This window comes from Musca domestica, unplaced genomic scaffold, assembly GCF_030504385.1.
Source record: "Musca domestica strain aabys unplaced genomic scaffold, Musca_domestica.polishedcontigs.V.1.1 46, whole genome shotgun sequence".
Taxonomy (NCBI): Eukaryota; Metazoa; Arthropoda; class Insecta; order Diptera; family Muscidae; genus Musca; species Musca domestica.
In genome coordinates this window covers 1,545,791-1,563,481 of record NW_026712336.1, presented here as the reverse complement: position 1 = coordinate 1,563,481, position 17,691 = coordinate 1,545,791, and the positions used below count along the sequence as shown (strand labels likewise).

The window sequence follows — 17,691 nt, the reverse complement described above, 5'->3', positions numbered from 1 at the left end:
AAAATACACCTCACAATTATATAAAAATTATATTTTTAATATTCAATTTTATTTTTTTTAATGAAGAACTTGTTTCAAAATCAAATACCTTTCAATTATCTCAAATCTAATTGACTAACTGAGACACGTATTCAGTTATAAATAAAATTTTGAAAACGAAACATGGTCGAGATAAAACCATTCGATTCAGCACTGCAAAAAATTGCCACTGAGGAACTAAATGAAGTTCCCTCCAGAATTGCCGAAGACTTGGAGTCATTTAAATTATGGATTGAACAACAACCCCATTTGAAGGCCCGTACCGATGATCAATTTCTGATACAATTTCTACGAGGCTGTAAATATAGCATGGAAAGAGCCAAAGTGAAAATCGATCTTTACTATACGCTGAAAACGAAATTTCCCCAGATGTTCGGCGTTTATGATGTAGATGATCGGCAATTGCGTCGCATGTGTCGTTTAGGGTAAGGAAATCAAAATATCTCCATATATTTTCAAAATTTCCCGATTTTTATTGTTTTTTGTTTTTATTTGCGTTCAGCTGTTTTCTGCCATTACCGCAACCCTTAAATGACAACGGATGTCGTTTGATTGTGGGTCATTTTAATTATAGTCCCAATGACTTCACATTGGAAGAAATTATCCATCCCGGCATTGCCATTTCTGAACTAATGTTCATTGATGATCCATATGCTTGTGTATCTGGTATCATGTCCATAATTGATATGTCCAAGGTGACTATGGCCCACCTGCTGCAAGCAAGTCCACTATTCCTCAAAACAACCGTGACATATGTTGAAAAATCTCTGCCTTTGCGCATTAAGGCCATTTACTTTGTAAATGTGCCGTCAATGGCGCATAGTTTTTTCAAAATGTTACTACCAATATTCTCTGAAAAATTACGTCAAAGGGTAAGCCGTTTCCAACACAACATATTTTCATAATTAATATTATTATAATTTGTTTCAGATTATCTTATGCGCCAACGTGGAGGAGTTAAAACAACACATACCTCTCAAGTATCTGCCGGAGTATTACGGAGGTGCAAATGGTTCAATGGAGGATCATATAAAGGCCATGAACGCCAAACTGGATGAGTATAGAGAGTATTTCAAAGAGAACGCCAAATATGGTACCGATGAATCTTTGCGTCTTGGTAAATCTTCAGCTGGCGATGATTTATTTGGTTGTGGTGGTTCATTTCGAAAATTGGAAGTTGATTAGAAATTTATAAACACCTAATTCACTTCCATTCAGCCGGCGCCATCTACACGTCAATAAAAAATAAGTTTATACCGTCATTAGTATTTTCCTCTAGATGGAGTAGAACCACAAATTTCATCTAGAGGAGAATAGTAATTACAAAGACATATAATATAACAAGATGCGACATTACATTTTCACTTTTCTTTAATAGATGGCGTTGGTAGTGGAAAAATATGTTTTGTCACGATATCGTGACATAGCATTCTATTATAATTTAACAGAGCTGACGCTTTTTAAGGGTTGTTGTTGATTTTATCGATTCAATGCTCTGGAATAGATTTTTGAAAGCATGTCTATCATACCTGATATTTTTTTCCGCGTATTTCCGCCATTTTTCGGCGATATCGGAATAACATATTTTTCTAAAATTTCCAATGCATTTCTGTTATGTCGCCTGCCATCTATTACCTGACAGAAAAATTAGAGCCCATATGCATTTTGTCCAGTCTTTATAGTTTTATCTCTTTGGTAGTTACTATATAAGTAATGAATTGATGTGTAGATGGCGCCAATAACACTGGAAATCTTGAAATGTATTTAAGAATTGAGAAATAAATTTAGAATGGAAATAAATAATTGATTAAATGAGGTTTTAGAAGTTCAGAGAAGTCCACCACATTTATACTCCATCAGGAGGAGAATAGCAATGGTTGGATGTAAGTTTGACGTATTTTCTCATTAACGTGTAGATGGCGTCAGAGTCTCCAACTTTCAGCTATAGACTGCAAATAAAATGTATTGTTGTTGTACAGATGAATCTAAATGCCGACTGCCGATTTTGGACATAAGTCGAAGCAAAGAGGCAAGATTGAAGAAAAGAAGTAAAAAATTGATTTGCCAGGCCGAACTTAGCTGTTTTTTTATTTGTCCATTTTTGGAAATCTCAATGTCCTTAGCATTAAATAAATTTCTTATATAAATACATTGGGCGCCACTCAATATTTTATATACTGAGAGAGGGTATATATCATTTAGTACAGCCAAAACGAGACTCATCAAAATAAAGATTTTAGATCCTAGATCTCTTTGGACCAAATCCGTTTCAGGATATTTCGAGTCGATGTAGCGACGTCCGTCCGTGCCCATTTTGATTTAAACTTGGTACATCGTAATATTATTATCAAACTTAAATTGAGTTCGGAGATGGGCAATATCGGCTCACTCCATCTGGTATCTTCCCGAAAAAAGGTCGACATTTAAAAAAATATATATATTTTATGCACAGAAAGACTTTGTAAATCCTAATATTTACTTCAGTGCTAAGTCAGTGCGAAAATGGACAATATCGGTCGACTCCATCAAGTACCTCCCCCACAAAGGATCAAAATTTTGAACAATTACAACTCTTATAAAATTTGATGCGAGAGTCCGATTGTCTTCAAATCACACATATCACAATATTTTTAGTAATCCAAGGTCTGGTGTTAAGATGGAATATATCGATCCGCTCTTTGTGGTACCTACCCCACAAAAGGTCGAAATTTTCAAAAAAATATATATATATTATGCACAGAAAGAGAGAAAATGGTCCAATTTTGCTCCAACTTTCCAAATCCTAATATTTTTATCAGTGCTGGGTCAGATGTGAAACTGGACAATAACGGTTAACCTATCAAGTACCTCCCCCACAAAGGGTGAAAATTTTGAATAATTATAATTCTTATCCAATGTGATGTAAGAGTCCGATTGTCTTCAAATTACACACATCACAATATTTTTATTAACCCAAGGTCTGGTGTTAGGATGGAATATATCGATCCGCTCCTTGTGGTACCTCCCCCACAAAAAGACGAAATTTTCAAAAAATATATATTTTATGCACAGAAAGAGAAAGGATAATCCGATTTTGCTCCATCTTTCCAAATCCAAATATTTCCATCAGTGCTGTGTCGGGGGTGAAAATGGATAATAACCGTCAAACCATCAAGTACCTCCCCCACAAAGGGTCAACATTTTGAATAATTATAACTCTTATCACATGTGATGTAAGCGACCGATTGTCCTCAAATTATATCCCAATTACAATCCCAATATTTTCATTAAACCAAGGTTTGGTGTGAAAATGGGGTACAGTGGTGCACTCCTTGTGGGGAGGTACAAAGGGTCAACATTTTCAATATCCTTGAAGCTCATAAAATGCGATATTAACTTTCGATTCCATTCAGACTTGGCACATCTCAGTATTTCCACCAACACAAGATCTGTTAGAAAGATGGTAGAGATCGGACCATTCTTCCAGTATCACATAGGTTCAAGATTTGGTGATAATTTTCCAGAAAAAAAGTTATTCGTGATGGAATTCAAGCGTGATAATGTGATTTCTTTATATTTAGCTGGAAAACCACAAGTGACTATCGTTAGAGCAATCCAGCATTTAACTGTGAATAAATCTTTGGTGTCTCGTACCATCGCTCGTTATAGTGATACTGGTAGCGTAGCTCGACGTCAAGGAAGTGGACGGAAGCAAACAAGCAACATCAGCAAAAATGGTTCGAAAAGTAAAGAAGCGACTTGATCGAAACCCGCGTCGCAGTGGCCGAAAAATTGCTCGTGAGCTGAACATATCGCAATATTCCATTCGGCAAATATTGAAGAAAAATGAGCTCGGGGTAAAGCCATTGAAATTCCAAAAAGTACAAGAACAGTGTCTGTCCAAAGATTGCCTGGTGTACAAGGTAATCTTTGTACCCCATAATCTCTGTTTATGGGGTATAACCATAAACTACATCTAGAGGAGAAGAGTAATTACGGCATCTATATGAACTGTATTTAATCAACGTGTAGATGGCGCCTGTAATACTGGAGAACTGGAAATGTATTTAAGAATTGAGAAATAAATTTAGGATTGAAAGAAATAATTAATTAAATAAGGTTTTAGAAGAATTCCAAAGAAATCCAACGCATTAATTCTATATCGAGAGGAGAGAGAAATGTAAGTTTTACATATTTTCTCATTGACGTGTAGATGGCGTCAGAGTCTCCAACTTTCATCTATAGACTGCAAATAAAAAGTATTGTTGTTGTACAGATCAATACTGGAATTTTGGATAACCAACTGAAATTTTGGATAACCATTATCCCAGATAGGGATGCCTGTTTGCATTGTCGACCTTAAATAAATTACTGTCATTCATCCTTTCGTATGAAATAGATCCATTATATAAATACGTTGGGCGCCGCTGAATATTTTTTTATTACCTAAGCCATATGGCTTGAGAGCGTATATATCATTTGATACGGACAAAATGTGCCTCATCGAAATAAGGATTTTAAGAGATGTCCGCATATATGGCGCCAATAACACTGGAAATCTGGAAAGGTATTGAAAAATTGATAAATAAATTAAGAATTGAAAGAAATAATTGATTAAATGAGGTTTTAGAAGTTCAGAGAAATCCAACGCATTTATACTCCATCGAGTGGAGAATAGCAATGCGTGGGTGTAAGTTTTTCGCATTTTTTTATTGACGTGTAGATGGCGTCAGAGTCTCCAACTTTCAGCTATAAACTGCAAATAAAATGTTTTGTTTTTTGTTCAGATGAATCTAAATGCCGACTGCAATTTCGGACATAGGGTGAAGTGGCAAGATTGAAGAAGAGAAGCAAAAAAAAAATATTTGTCTATGGGATATGTTGTAAATGATAAATTCAAGACGATCTCTCCAGTATTGACCTTCAAGTTGAGATAAATGACGATAAAAAATGTCAAGAAATCGTTTTCTATGAGATTAACAAAGACTGTGGAATAAATTCAAACCCCCCGAATTTTATTCATGAACTTAACAAAACGAGATTAATAATCAAAATCTTAAATAAAACTTAAATCGATTGAAAACCTACGAATTAATAATTAGAGGAAAATAATCCACAGAGGAAGGATATTTCCCGACAGCCTGTGCTAACTATTATCCCAGAATCCCTATGCCTGTTCATATTGTTGACTTTAGAGAAGTCACTGCTATTTATTTACTTCAACCAACTTTTCTATAAAACTTCTTTTAATTTTTGGAAAAATCAATGTCCTTGCGCTTCAAATAGGTCTATTACATTAATACGTTGGGCGCCAGTCAATATTTTTACATACCCTCAGCCATATGGTTATCATTTGATACGGCCAAAACGAGCCTCATCAAAATAACGATTTTAGACCCTAGGTCTCTGTGGACCAAATCCGCTTCAGGATATTTGAAAGCGATCTAGCTATGTTCGTCCGTTCGTCTGTCTGGCTGGTTGGTGCCCACGATAACTCTTGAAGGGAGTATCCGATTTGGTACATCGTAATATTAATATCAAACTTAGATTGAGTTCGGGGATGGGCAATATCGGTCCACTCCATCTGGTACCTACCCCACAAAAGGTCGAAATTTCAAAAAAAAAAATATTTCACTGCACAGGAATTAAAGGATAATCCGATTTTGCTCCAACTTTGATAATTCTAATATTCCCATCAGTGCTACATAAGGTGTGAAAATGGACGCCCACATAGAGTCAACATTTTGATAATTGTAACTCGTTATTCGATGAGGCACGTTTTGGTCATATTAAATGATATATACCCTCTCTAGTCATATGGCCGAAGGTATAACTAGCCATTATTTTTTAAAATGTTGTAATATGCGCTTCATCTTTTTATTGACCTGCATTAATTGCCAGTCCATTGCCCAATAAACCATCAAGAAGAGAAGAAATAAATATTCACGCATCCAAAAGTGCATAAATCACTCTGAATGTCTTAACATTTTGCCAATAACTAGTTTAATTAACGTATGAAACAATTGTAATGTCCATTTAAAGTTTTTGTTTGCATTTAGACCGTGGAATTAAGCAGATTTTTTGTTGTTAAGTTCAAAGTTACTCATAATCGGCGGTGAAGAATTAATCCGATCTATGTTGTCGGTGACGACAGCTAAACTGGTTTTCAAACCATGCACTGTACCGGGTACACTGTGGTTTCCCAGCCAGCGACAAGAATTGTAAAATTTAATGCAAGAACTGTTTTACTGCGAAAGAAGTTAGAGGCCTAATTAATTCACAATAAAATGCTACCTAAATGATAAAATGCCATCATTTGTCGATATATTTTCGTTGAATTGAATTAAAGTTAGCCTATCTATTAAATAATGCTACAAAGAGCAACTGATTTCATGCGTATTGTCAAAATGGTGTTTTATATAGAATATTTGTACTTGCTAGGATCCTGTTCAAAGGAAGTTTTTAATCATAAAGACCCCACTTTATTTTAAGATAGCTATCAATATTTTTACACCCTCCGCCATACATAGTACGGAGAGTATATAAAGTTCGTCTTTCCGTTTGCAACTCATCGAAAGATTAATTTTAGACCCAACAAAGTACAGGGTGAGAAGAAAAAACTGCAACCAACTTCAGACTGCTGTCATTTCTAAGCCACTTGTCCGACAGCTATTAAAATTATACCAGTGATATCTCATTATATTGTTTACAAGCGCACAAAAGTATTTTGGTGAGAATTTTCCAGAAAAAAAGTTATTCGTGATGGAATCCAAGCGTGATAGTGTGATTTCTTTATATTTGGCTGGAAAACCCAAAGTGTCTTTCGTTAGAGCACTCCAGCATTCAAATGTGAATAAATCTTTTGTGTCTCGCATAATCGCTGGTTACCGTGGTACTGTAGCGTAGCCCGAAAAGTAAAGAAGCGACTTGATCGAAACCCGCTTCGAAGTGGCCGAAAAATGACTCGTGAGCTGAACATATTGCAATATTCCATTCGGCAAATATTGCAAAATAAGCTCGGGGTAAAGCCATTGAAACTCCAAATGGTGCAAGAACTTATACCGCAACAGAAAGAAAATAGACTCAAAAGAGCTAAAGAGTTGCTTCGCTTGGCTGAAAGTGGTGAACTGCCGAATTTGGTTTTCTCAGATGAAAAACATTCGTTGTCCAGCAGTTTTTAAACAAACAAAATGATCGTGTTTACTTGCCAAAGAGGTCAGCTGAAAATGAGCACCTTCGGTTGGCCACCAGAACTCAAGCGCCGACCATGGTGATTGTGTGGGCCGCCATAACAGCCGATGGACGCTCTCCGCTGGTATTAATCGATCGTGGCATCAGAATAAATGCCGAATATTATCGCGAAAATATTCTGGAGGGTGTATTAAAGCCTTGGGTACGTAAACATTTTGGCCACAGACCTTGGATATTCCAACAGGAATCGTGGCATCAGAATAAATGCCGAATATTATCGCGAAAATATTCTGGAGGGTGTATTAAAGCCTTGGGTACGTAAACATTTTGGCCACAGACCTTGGATATTCCAACAGGAATCAGCACCATCGCACTCAGCACTCGCCACCCAAGAATGGTTACACAATGAGGTTCCTCGCTTCATTTCCAGTGCACCATGGCTACCAAAATCTCCGGATACCAATCCAATGAACTATTGTGTCTGGAGTATTTTGGAAAGCAAGGTTGGCACTAAGATATACCAAGCTAGCGCTTCGCCGGGAATGGCCCAAAATACCGCCTGTATATCGGTTCACGTTTTGGAATAGCCTCCATATAAAGGTAGCTCCCTATATTCGGTATTTTTGGATGATTTTCTCCACATTTTTTCACGGATTTGTCCAAAAATTGGTATTTGTAGTTCGCAATGGATTCTAGCTCCGGTGGCGGAACATTGTATTTATAGCTCCACATTTTAGTATAGCTCCTATGTGACGGTACCTCCCGATATTCGGTATTTTGATGATTATTGCCACATTTTCCCACGGATTTGTCTAAAAATTGGTATTTGTTGTTCGCAATTGGCTCTAGCTTCGGTGGCGAAACATTGTATGTATAGATCCACGTTTTTTGCATAGCTCCCATGCATCGGTACCTCCCGATATTCGGAATTTTAATGATTTTTTTGACGGATTTGTCTAAAAATTGCTATTTGTAGGTCATAGTGGGCCCTAGCTCCGGTAGCGCAACATTTTATGCATAGGTCTACGTTTTCGTATAACGGTACTTCCCGATATTCGGGTACCTCCCTATATTCAGTATTTGGATGATTTTAGCTACAATCCACCCAATTTTTTTCAAGTTTCGCATTTGAATATTGTAATTGCTTATGACAAAAGTTGCAGATTTTAACAGAATTTTTAACGGATTTTGTGTTTTTTGAAAATTGCCACCTTTTTTCCAAATGGTGAAGGGTATTCAAGGTTCGTCCCGGTCGAACTTTCAGCTTTTTTACTTGTTTTTATTTTGAGCGCTTTTTTATTTATTTTTTTTTAAATGCTTTCAACATTATCCGGTTTTCATCTCCTGATAAAAACAACAAATTTTACATTTTCAAAATATATATCTTTATTTAATAACTTTACTTTTTTATTTATTACGAAAATAATTTTTCGTATCTACGTCACACAGTGCAGTGCAATGTTTGCATTTAACTGCAGTTAAATTTTTCACACAATTTTTTCAAAAATTCAAGTTCGACCACGAAGTTGTGGTTTTATGAGCCTTTAGTTCATCGACAACATTAAAATGAAGAACTTCTCAACGCTGAATGAAGAATTGCAAAAAATTGCCAACGAAGAGTTGGGCGAGGTACCCTCAAGAATCCACGAAGATTTGGCAGCCATACGTTTGTGGCTGCAACATCAACCACATTTGAAATATCGCGATGATGATCAATTCCTTTTGCAATTTTTGAGAGGCTCGAAATATAGCATGGAAAAGGCCAAGACCAAATTGGATTTGTATTATTCGCTGAAATCCAAGTACCCTGAAATGTTGAATCTCTGCAATGTGGATGATGAACGATTTCGACAAGTCTGTAAATTGGGGTAGGTTTTTGGAATTAATATTTTCGAAAATTTTACCATTTTTTATTGCTATAGGACCTTTCTGGCCTTACCCAATCCGGTAAATGGTGTTGGACCACGAATTGTCCTTGGGCGCTATTGTTATCCCACAAATAAATATAGTGTGGAGGATATTTTCCGTCCTGCCTGTGCTCTACATGAAATACTACTGGCCCAGGATCCCTATGCCTGCATCTGCGGCATTGTTTACATTGTGGACTTTAAAGAAGCCACCGCCAGTCATTTTCTTCAAATGACACCCAATTTTTGTAAGAAACTTGTTTCATTTTTGGAAAAATCAATGCCTCTGCGCATCAAATCGGTTTATTATATAAATACGTCGGGCGCCGCTCAACAGTTTTTTAAGATTTTATTTCCTTTCTTTTCCCAAAAACTGAGAGAAAGGGTGAGTAATTTTGGTTTTTTTAGAAAAAAAAAATTAAATTTAGTCTTTGTTTATAGGTCCATGTCATGGGCGATGATTTAACGGAAATGCTGAAGGATCTCTCGCCCCAGTGTCTGCCCAAAGATTATGGCGGAAATTTACCCAGCCTTGAGGAATTGGTGTTGGATTTTAACAAGAAATGGGATAGCTGCCGTGAATTCTTCCAGGAGAATGTCAATTGTGGTACCGATGAAACCCTGCGTCCCGGCAAGCCACTCGATATCGATGGTCTATTTGGTGTTGGTGGTTCTTTTAGGCAGCTTATTGTTGATTAAATGAAGAATTAAGCATTACCATATTAGTATAATTAAATTGGCTATCTGGTTTTGTTTTTTACGTTCATTGAGATTTTTTTTTTTTTCATTTTTGGCCGATCAAGTTCGGCTGTACCTGCCAGTGAATCATTTAAATCTAAATCGGTCATGAAGTGCGTCACAATGCAATTCCGGTTGTGATATTCATTCGTTTTCCTTATCGACCCATAAACTAAATAATTTCTCATAAAATATTCCACCACCGTCGGACTATCCAATCACGTTTTTTGAGAAAGGCCCAGGCAGATGCAGTGATGTCTGTGGTATAGCTTAATGCCTTTTTTTTCAGACAGCTAACAAATTTTGGCATTGAAATATCAAAAATTATGCTAATTAAAAACCCGAAATCGGTGTATGTTATAAATAAGTAAAGGTAATTACTCTGAGATGCATGCATGTGTTCGCAAAAATAAAAACACATGTATATATGGGAAATTGTATAAAAAAACAGGTAAAAAAGCTGTAAGTTCGGCAGGGCCGAACTTTGAATACCCTCCACCATTTGGAACGTATTTGGAAATTTTCAAAAAAAATAAATAAATAACATCCGCAAAAAATTCTATTAAAATCTTAAAAATACCAAACGTAGTCGTTATATTAAGGTCTGTATGACGACATGGACCTGCGTAGGTAACTTTTTCATAAGCCATTACAATATTCAAATGTGAAACTTAAAAAAAAAAACAGTAAAGAAAGTCTTAAAGTCGGGCGGGACCGACTTTATGATACCCTACACCACTTTGCAAATTTAGTAGAGCTGCGCAAAACAATTAAAAGTTTTTATGGGAGAATTCAATCATACACGCTAGGATTATAATTATAATTTAAGGTTCAAAGAACTAAATATGCCGAAGCATTTGTATCTTTTAAATTCGGACTTGTATTGCCCATTTGGTGCACAATTAATTTGAAATCGGATAAAAATATATATGGGAGCTATATCCAAATCGGAACCGACCTCGATAAAATTTGGCAAAGATATTTCTGAGCTGTATTTGATATATTTCCCTGAATATCGTTGTTACGGCTGTGGGTAACAAATCGGATGAACAGTATATATGGGAGCTATAGCTATATCTGAACCGATCTTCACCAAATTTGACATACTAGCTTCTAGACTAAATTCGGTCGTAAGTGCCAAATTTCATCCAATTTGGGCAAATATTAGACGTTTGGTGCACAATCCAAGGTAAATCGGACGAAGTTATATATGGGAGCTATATCCAAATCTGAACCGATCTCGATAAAATTTAGCAAATGTATTTCTGAGCTGTATTTGATATATTTCCCCAAATATTGTTGTTACAGAGTGCATATTACGGCTTCGGAGGACAAAAATAACAAATCGGATGAACAATATATATGGGAGCTATAGCTATATCTGAACCGATTTCGATCAAATTTGGCATACTTATTTTCAGGTCCAATCTGATTGTACGTGCAAAACTACATACTATTCGGACTGATATTACACGTTTGGTGCACAATAAAAGGCAAATCGGACGAAGATATATATGGGAGCTATATCTAAATTTTGACCGATTATCGCCAATTTCAATAGGGTTCGTCCTTGGGCCAAACAAATGATTTGTGCAAAATTTCATCAGAATAGGGCAATAAATGCGAACTGTACTTTCTGTACAAAAATACATGGACAGACGGACAGACGGACGGACGGACGGACATGCATAAATCGACTCAGAATGTGATTCTATGCAGATCATCAAAAGGAACTATGGGTCTATAGAAGTGGACCTACATGACCCATTTTCAATTCCAAAAGTCCTGCAGACATAATACACATTTAAGTAAAATTTTATCAACCAACTTCATTTCGTTCGGAAGCTAGAGTGATTTCCACAGACGGACGGTCATCGTTAAATCGACATAGAATTTTATGCCGATCGAGAATATATATACTTCGCGGGGTCTAAAATGAATATTTCGAGGTGTTACAAATGAAACGACAAACTTAATATACCCTCCAAACTATGGTGGAGGGTATAAAAATTTTCAGTCAGTTTTGCCGACAGATGTATACCCTCAGACATCTTTTGCTTTCACTCAATAAAATTTAAAGAATATGTAAAAATAATGGTGTTTGACTTTGTTGCAGTTTTTTATCTCACCCTGTATTCTTGATCAGCATAAAATTCTATGTCGTGCTAGCAATGTCCGTTCGTCTATCCGTCTGTGAAAATAACTCTAGCTTCCGAACGAAATGAAGTAGGTTGATAAAATTTTACTCAAATGTATTTTATGTCTGCGGGAATTTTAGTATTGAAAATAGGCTTTGTAGGTCCACGTTTTGGTATAGCTGCCATATAACGGTACCTCCCGATATTCGGTATTCTGATTATTTTAGCGACATTATTCACCGGAATTGTTTCAAATTTGATATTTGAAGTTCGTAATGGACACTTCAGCCTGTGACAGAAAATTGTCTGTGCAGGTCCACGTTTTTTTGCATAGCCCCCATATAACGGTACCTCCCGATATTCGGTATTTTCATGACATTAGCGACATTATTCACAGGAATTCTTTCAAAATTTTGTATTTGAAGTTCGTAATGGATACTACAGCCTATGACAGAAAATTTAATGTGCATGTCCACGACTTCGTACTGCCCCTATATAAGGGTACCTCCCGATATTCGGTAATTTGTTGAATTTAGATACGTTATTCATCGAGATTGTTTCTGATTTGGTATTTATATTCGGTATTTTGATAATTTTGATGATGCAGGTCCACGTCGTCGTATAGACCCTAATATAACGACTACATTCGGAATTTTTAAGATTTGAACGGAATTTTTTTTTTTTGAAAATTGCAAAATTCGTTCCAAATGGTGGAGGTAATTCAAAGTTCGGCCTGGCTCAATTTACAGTGTTTTTTCTTGTTTCATTTATTTTGTAAAATACTTCTGAAATGTCTCATTTATTTATCATGTACCTCCTTTGAGTTCATGACAACTCTAAATCATCCAAACAAGCCGAAAAATCAGTTGTTAACCTGATTTCAATTTAATTTAATTTATAACTAACCAGTTGCTTTCCAAATCTCCAGTGACAAATGTTTCAGTATTAATTTCAAACTGAGCCATGGCACAAATAAAACCACTGAACGCTGAATTACAAAAACTTGCCATCGATGAATTGGGCGAAGTGCCTGCTCGAATAGCTGATGATTTGCAAGCTCTTAAATTATGGATACAAGCCGAACCGCATTTAAGGGCTCGAACCGATGATCAATTTTTAATACAATTCTTGAGGGGCTGTAAATATAGTCTGGAAAGGGCAAAGGAAAAAATTGACCTATTCTATTCGCTGAAGACCAAATATCCTTCGATGTTTGGGTCCATCGATGTGGATGATGGGAAATTTCGGACCATACATAATATGGGGTAAGCTAAGAAATGGTGCCTCCTTTTCCCAAAAACAACAAAAAATGTCATATTTTTTAATATTGTCCCCTTAGCTGCTACATTGCTTTACCCAAACCCCTGAACGAAAACGGCCCACGCATTGTGGTCTTCCGTTTCAGTTACAACGCAGCGGAATACAGTATTGATGATGTCTTCTTACCGGGGGCCGCCATGCATGAGGTGATGATTTACAATGATCCCTATGCCTGTATCAATGGCATAATTTACCTTGTGGACTTTGAGCTAGCCACTGGCAGTCATTTCCTGCAAATGACTCCGAATTTTTGCATGAAACTTTTATCATTTTTGGAAAAATCCATGCCCTATAGAGTCAAACACATCTATTATTTGAATACCTCACCGGCCGCTCAGCAGTTCCTCAAGGCATTGCTGTTATTCTTCTCCGAGAAACTTAAACAGAGGGTAAGACAAAAAATAAGAGAGGAGAGGAAAAAAAGCAAATTTTTGAATTCTCTTTTTTCAGATAACAATTTTAGGCCAAGACAAAAAGGAATGGATCCAACACATACCAGCCGCCTATTTACCCCGTGACTTTGGCGGTGAGAATAGCTCTTGTGAAGAGGCAGCCCGGGAATATAATAAAATATGGGATTCTTACAAGGAATATTTCAAGGAGAATTCCCAATATGGCACGGATGAGAAGCTGCGCCAAGGACAGCCTCTGGATTTGGATGGCCTATTTGGCGTGGGTGGTTCTTTCCGGAAACTGGCAGTAGATTGATTCTAATCGATTTTGAAGATAAATGCCTTAAATATTTTTTTCAATAATTAAAGGAACATCCAGCAAAATATAAAATTAGAACTAAAAATAGAAAACTTTTGTATTGGTGTTTTGAAAGTTTGCATCGTAGAGAGGAGACAAGTTACCCCTCTTCCACATTTTGTTGAAATTTTCGGATGAAGATCCCTTGCGATCCGTTGATTTTAGGTATATAGTGTGTTTGGCAATATTAGAGATAACTATATGGGAATTATTTAGGTCAAACATTTTAACCCTCAAGCGATTCAACAGAGGGGTATTTTTGGTTCTTTTTTCAAAATATGGTTTAAAACTCCCTTTAAACGGGATCGTTGCAAGTCAAAATAATTTGTCATAAAATTCAACTATAGGTCCTAGTCGACGTCAAAAGTCTAAATCTTAACTTAATGTCAGCAATTTAAAAAATATTAAAAAATTATTTTAGGGTTAAAGTCGTACTTTATGTGAGTTTTTACAAAAATCTCCTACAAAACATTATTGTAATAGGATGACGTTAAAGACAAAAATATTCCTCATCAAATTTCACTATAAGTCACCAAAGGAAATATTTTTCTAATTCCATTGTATATCAGAAAAAATATATTTGAATCAACCGAAAATATTTTATAATTTTTTGATCCGTTTTTTTTTTTTTTTTTTTTTGATTTGACGCCTGAAATTAAAATAAAATTTCAATTTAGGCAGAAGGTGTTAGAGGAAAAAAAATATCCTACACTATATATTTCAATCTCGTTCCGGAACGACCGAAATCTTGTTGATGTCTTGGCATCTGTTCATTTAACAAAACTCATAGTCTTTCCCTCTTTTCCACAGAAACAATTATGAGTTTTGATTCCCTAGGCTCTATCAAAACCGCAAAAGAGAAGAAAGTGCTTCGCATCAACCTGCGTCTTGAGTAGACTGAGCCAAGCTCGAAGAGTTAATTTCGGATAGTCTTATAGGACTGAAGTTTTAGCGTCGTATAAGAAAACATATTAAAATCTACATATTGTTGAAAAAAAAACCTTTTTAAAATGTTTGACATATCAATGTTCCCAGGCGTGGATACCTGTACTTCTACCATGAAATTGTAACAAAAAAACTACCCAGAATAACATAAATTAAAATTTATGACTTATTTTCATTACCAAAAAAAAATTCAAAGCTCGGAGTGTGAACTACCTTTTTACATTAACCCAATAGGTTGTTGAATTGGATAAGTGTCGATCACATGTGTCTCTGCTATGTACTAAATTTATATTTTCACCACAGCAATGTTTTCAATTCTCAACAACCCATGCGTGTTGAATTGTGCTAAAAAAAAATACCTTGGAGAAGTGGATGAATATTTTTATACCCACCATTTGGTATAGTATGGTAGGTACATGAACTTAGTCATTTAGTTTGTAACTAATCAAATAAATCGTTTAAGACCCTATAAAAAACATATATTCTCCATCCAAAGATTCCAAATGGTCTTATTGTCATATGTTATTTTATTTTATTTCTTTATAAATTTTGAATTTGTACAGTAACCTAGCACATAGGGCCATGGACGGTTCCAAATATCTTGGGTAAAAGTGACTAGGATTATCAAAATACCGAATATCAGCGTGCTATAGGAAAACGTTAAAACATATTCAATATTCTACATAAACCAATTTTTAGACAAATCCGTGAAAAATTGTGGCAAAAATTATTAAAATGCTGAATATCCGGAGCTAGAAGCCATTAAGAACTACATATACCAATTTTTAAACAAATCCGTGGAAAAATGTGGCAAAAATCATCAAAATACCAAATAGCGGGTGGTACCGTTATATGGGAACTATACAAAAACGTGGACCTATACATACAATGTTTCGCCACCGGAGCTTAGACCCGTTATGACCAACAAATAACAATTTTTAGACAAATGCATGGAAAATGTGGCAAAAATCATCAAAATGCCGAATATCGGGAGGTACTTTATATGGGGGCCAAACAAAAACGCAGGCCTATAAGGGAGAGATTAAAAAACTGCAACCAATTGTAGACTGCTGTCATTTCTAAGCTACTAGTCCAACAGCTGTTAAAATTATTCCAGTGACAGCTTATTATATTGTTTACAAGCGTACAAAAGCATTTTGGTGAGAATTTTCCAGAAAAAAGTTATTCGAATTCCATCAAGAGTGATAGTGTGATTTCTATATATTTGCCTGGAAAACCACAAGCGGGGCTATCGTTAGAGCATTCCAGCAGCAACATCAACAGAAATGGTTCGAAAAGTAAAGAAGCGACTGGATCGAAACCAGCATCACAGTGGCCGAATAATGACTCGAACATATCGCATTGTTCCATTCGGCAAATATTGAAAAATAAACTCGGGGTAAAGCCATTGAAATTCCAAAAAGTGCAAGAACTTACACCGCAACGGAAAGAAAATAGACTCAAAAGAGCTAAAGAGTTGCTTCGCTTGGCCGAAAGTGGTGAACTGCCGAATTTAGTTTTCTCCGATGAGAAAACACTCGTAGTCCAGCAGTTTGTGAACCAACAAAATGATCGTGTTTATTTGCCAAAGAGGTCTGCTGAAAATGTGCACCTTCGGGTGGCCACCAGAACTCAAGCGCCGGCCATGGTGATGGTGTGGGCCGCCATAACAGCCGATATCCACTTTCCGCTCGTATTAATCGACCGTGGCATCAGAATAAATACCGAATATTATCGCGAAAGTATTCTGGAGGGTGTATTAAAGCCTTGGGCACGCAAACATTTTGGCCGCTGACCTTGGACATTCCAACAGGACTCAGCACCATCGCAATCAGCACGCGCAACCCAAGAATGGTTACAAATGAGGTTCATTTCCAGCGTACAATGGCAACCAAAATATCCGGAAACCAATCCGTTGGACTATTGTGCCTGGAGTATTTTGGAAAGCAAGGTTGGCACTAAAAGATTCAAAGTGTCGATCACCTCAAGCAAGCGCTTCGCCGGAAATGAGCCAAAATACCGCAGAGCAACATTCGGGTAGGGTGTGAAGGTTTCATTGGTCGTTTGAAGGCCATAATTCGTGCCAAAGGTGACCAATTCGAACAAATCTAAACTTATTCTAAAATTTGATGCAATTTCCGACATTTGTTGCTTTCATTCAATAAAATTGAAAAAAAAATATGGCGTTTGACTTTGATGCAGTTTTTTTATCTCAACCGATTTCGGGTTAATTCTGCACGAATGTGGCCAATATCTGTCCAAAAGTCCTGAATTTTGCTACATCCGACAGAATTCAGTCTAGAAGCAAGTACATCAAATTTGGAGAAAATCGGTTTAGATATAACTATAGCTCTGTTTTGATGTTTAAGTCCCTCACATTCATAATATGTATTCGACAACAATGATATTTGGTACCAGATATCTTATAAATCTCCGAAATACCTTTGCCAAATTTTATCGAGAACGGCTAAGATTTGGATATAACTCCAATATAAATCCTTAATCAGATTTCAGGTTTATTGTGCAAATAATGGCTAATATCAGCCCAAATGGAGTTTCCATTTTGTGCAAGTCGGCTCCAATATATATTTTTATACCCTCCACCATAGTATGGAGCGTATATTAAGTATGTTATTCCGTTTGTAACACATTAGACCAAACAAAATGTATATATATTTTTGATC

At 36.2% G+C, this 17,691-nt stretch overlaps 2 protein-coding genes across 2 annotated transcripts; both read left to right on the top strand.

Annotated features, from left to right (window-relative positions):
* Nucleotides 1-138: 138 nt before the first annotated feature.
* On the top strand, nucleotides 139-9,884 carry LOC101899148 (uncharacterized). Its single transcript, XM_059127558.1, has 6 exons — nucleotides 139-464; nucleotides 542-911; nucleotides 970-1,221; nucleotides 8,758-9,077; nucleotides 9,132-9,501; nucleotides 9,558-9,884. Exons 1-6 carry the CDS (start codon nucleotides 163-165, stop codon nucleotides 9,813-9,815), a joined length of 1,872 nt encoding a protein of 623 aa, XP_058983541.1. The 5' UTR covers nucleotides 139-162; the 3' UTR covers nucleotides 9,816-9,884.
* Nucleotides 9,885-12,895: 3,011 nt separating this feature from the next.
* LOC101898281 (retinol-binding protein pinta) lies at nucleotides 12,896-14,625 on the top strand. The gene is made up of 3 exons (XM_005189868.4): nucleotides 12,896-13,257; nucleotides 13,332-13,701; nucleotides 13,763-14,625. The coding sequence occupies exons 1-3, from the start codon at nucleotides 12,956-12,958 to the stop codon at nucleotides 14,018-14,020; spliced, it is 930 nt and encodes a 309-aa protein (XP_005189925.2). The 5' UTR covers nucleotides 12,896-12,955; the 3' UTR covers nucleotides 14,021-14,625.
* The last annotated feature ends 3,066 nt before the right edge of the window (nucleotides 14,626-17,691 follow it).

What these genes read in the sequence shown, in the direction of transcription:
- LOC101899148 (XM_059127558.1), top strand. Translation starts at nt 163, where the DNA reads ATGGTCGAGATAAAACCATTCGATTCAGCACTGCAAAAAATTGCCACT. An exon ending in TTCGAAAATTGGAAGTTGAT is followed by an intron (nt 1,222 to 8,757) that starts TAGAAATTTATA and finishes ATGAGCCTTTAG; the next exon opens with TTCATCGACAACATTAAAAT. An exon ending in CGACAAGTCTGTAAATTGGG is followed by an intron (nt 9,078 to 9,131) that starts GTAGGTTTTTGG and finishes TTATTGCTATAG; the next exon opens with GACCTTTCTGGCCTTACCCA.
- LOC101898281 (XM_005189868.4), top strand. Translation starts at nt 12,956, where the DNA reads ATGGCACAAATAAAACCACTGAACGCTGAATTACAAAAACTTGCCATC. An exon ending in CGGACCATACATAATATGGG is followed by an intron (nt 13,258 to 13,331) that starts GTAAGCTAAGAA and finishes TTGTCCCCTTAG; the next exon opens with CTGCTACATTGCTTTACCCA. An exon ending in CCGAGAAACTTAAACAGAGG is followed by an intron (nt 13,702 to 13,762) that starts GTAAGACAAAAA and finishes CTCTTTTTTCAG; the next exon opens with ATAACAATTTTAGGCCAAGA.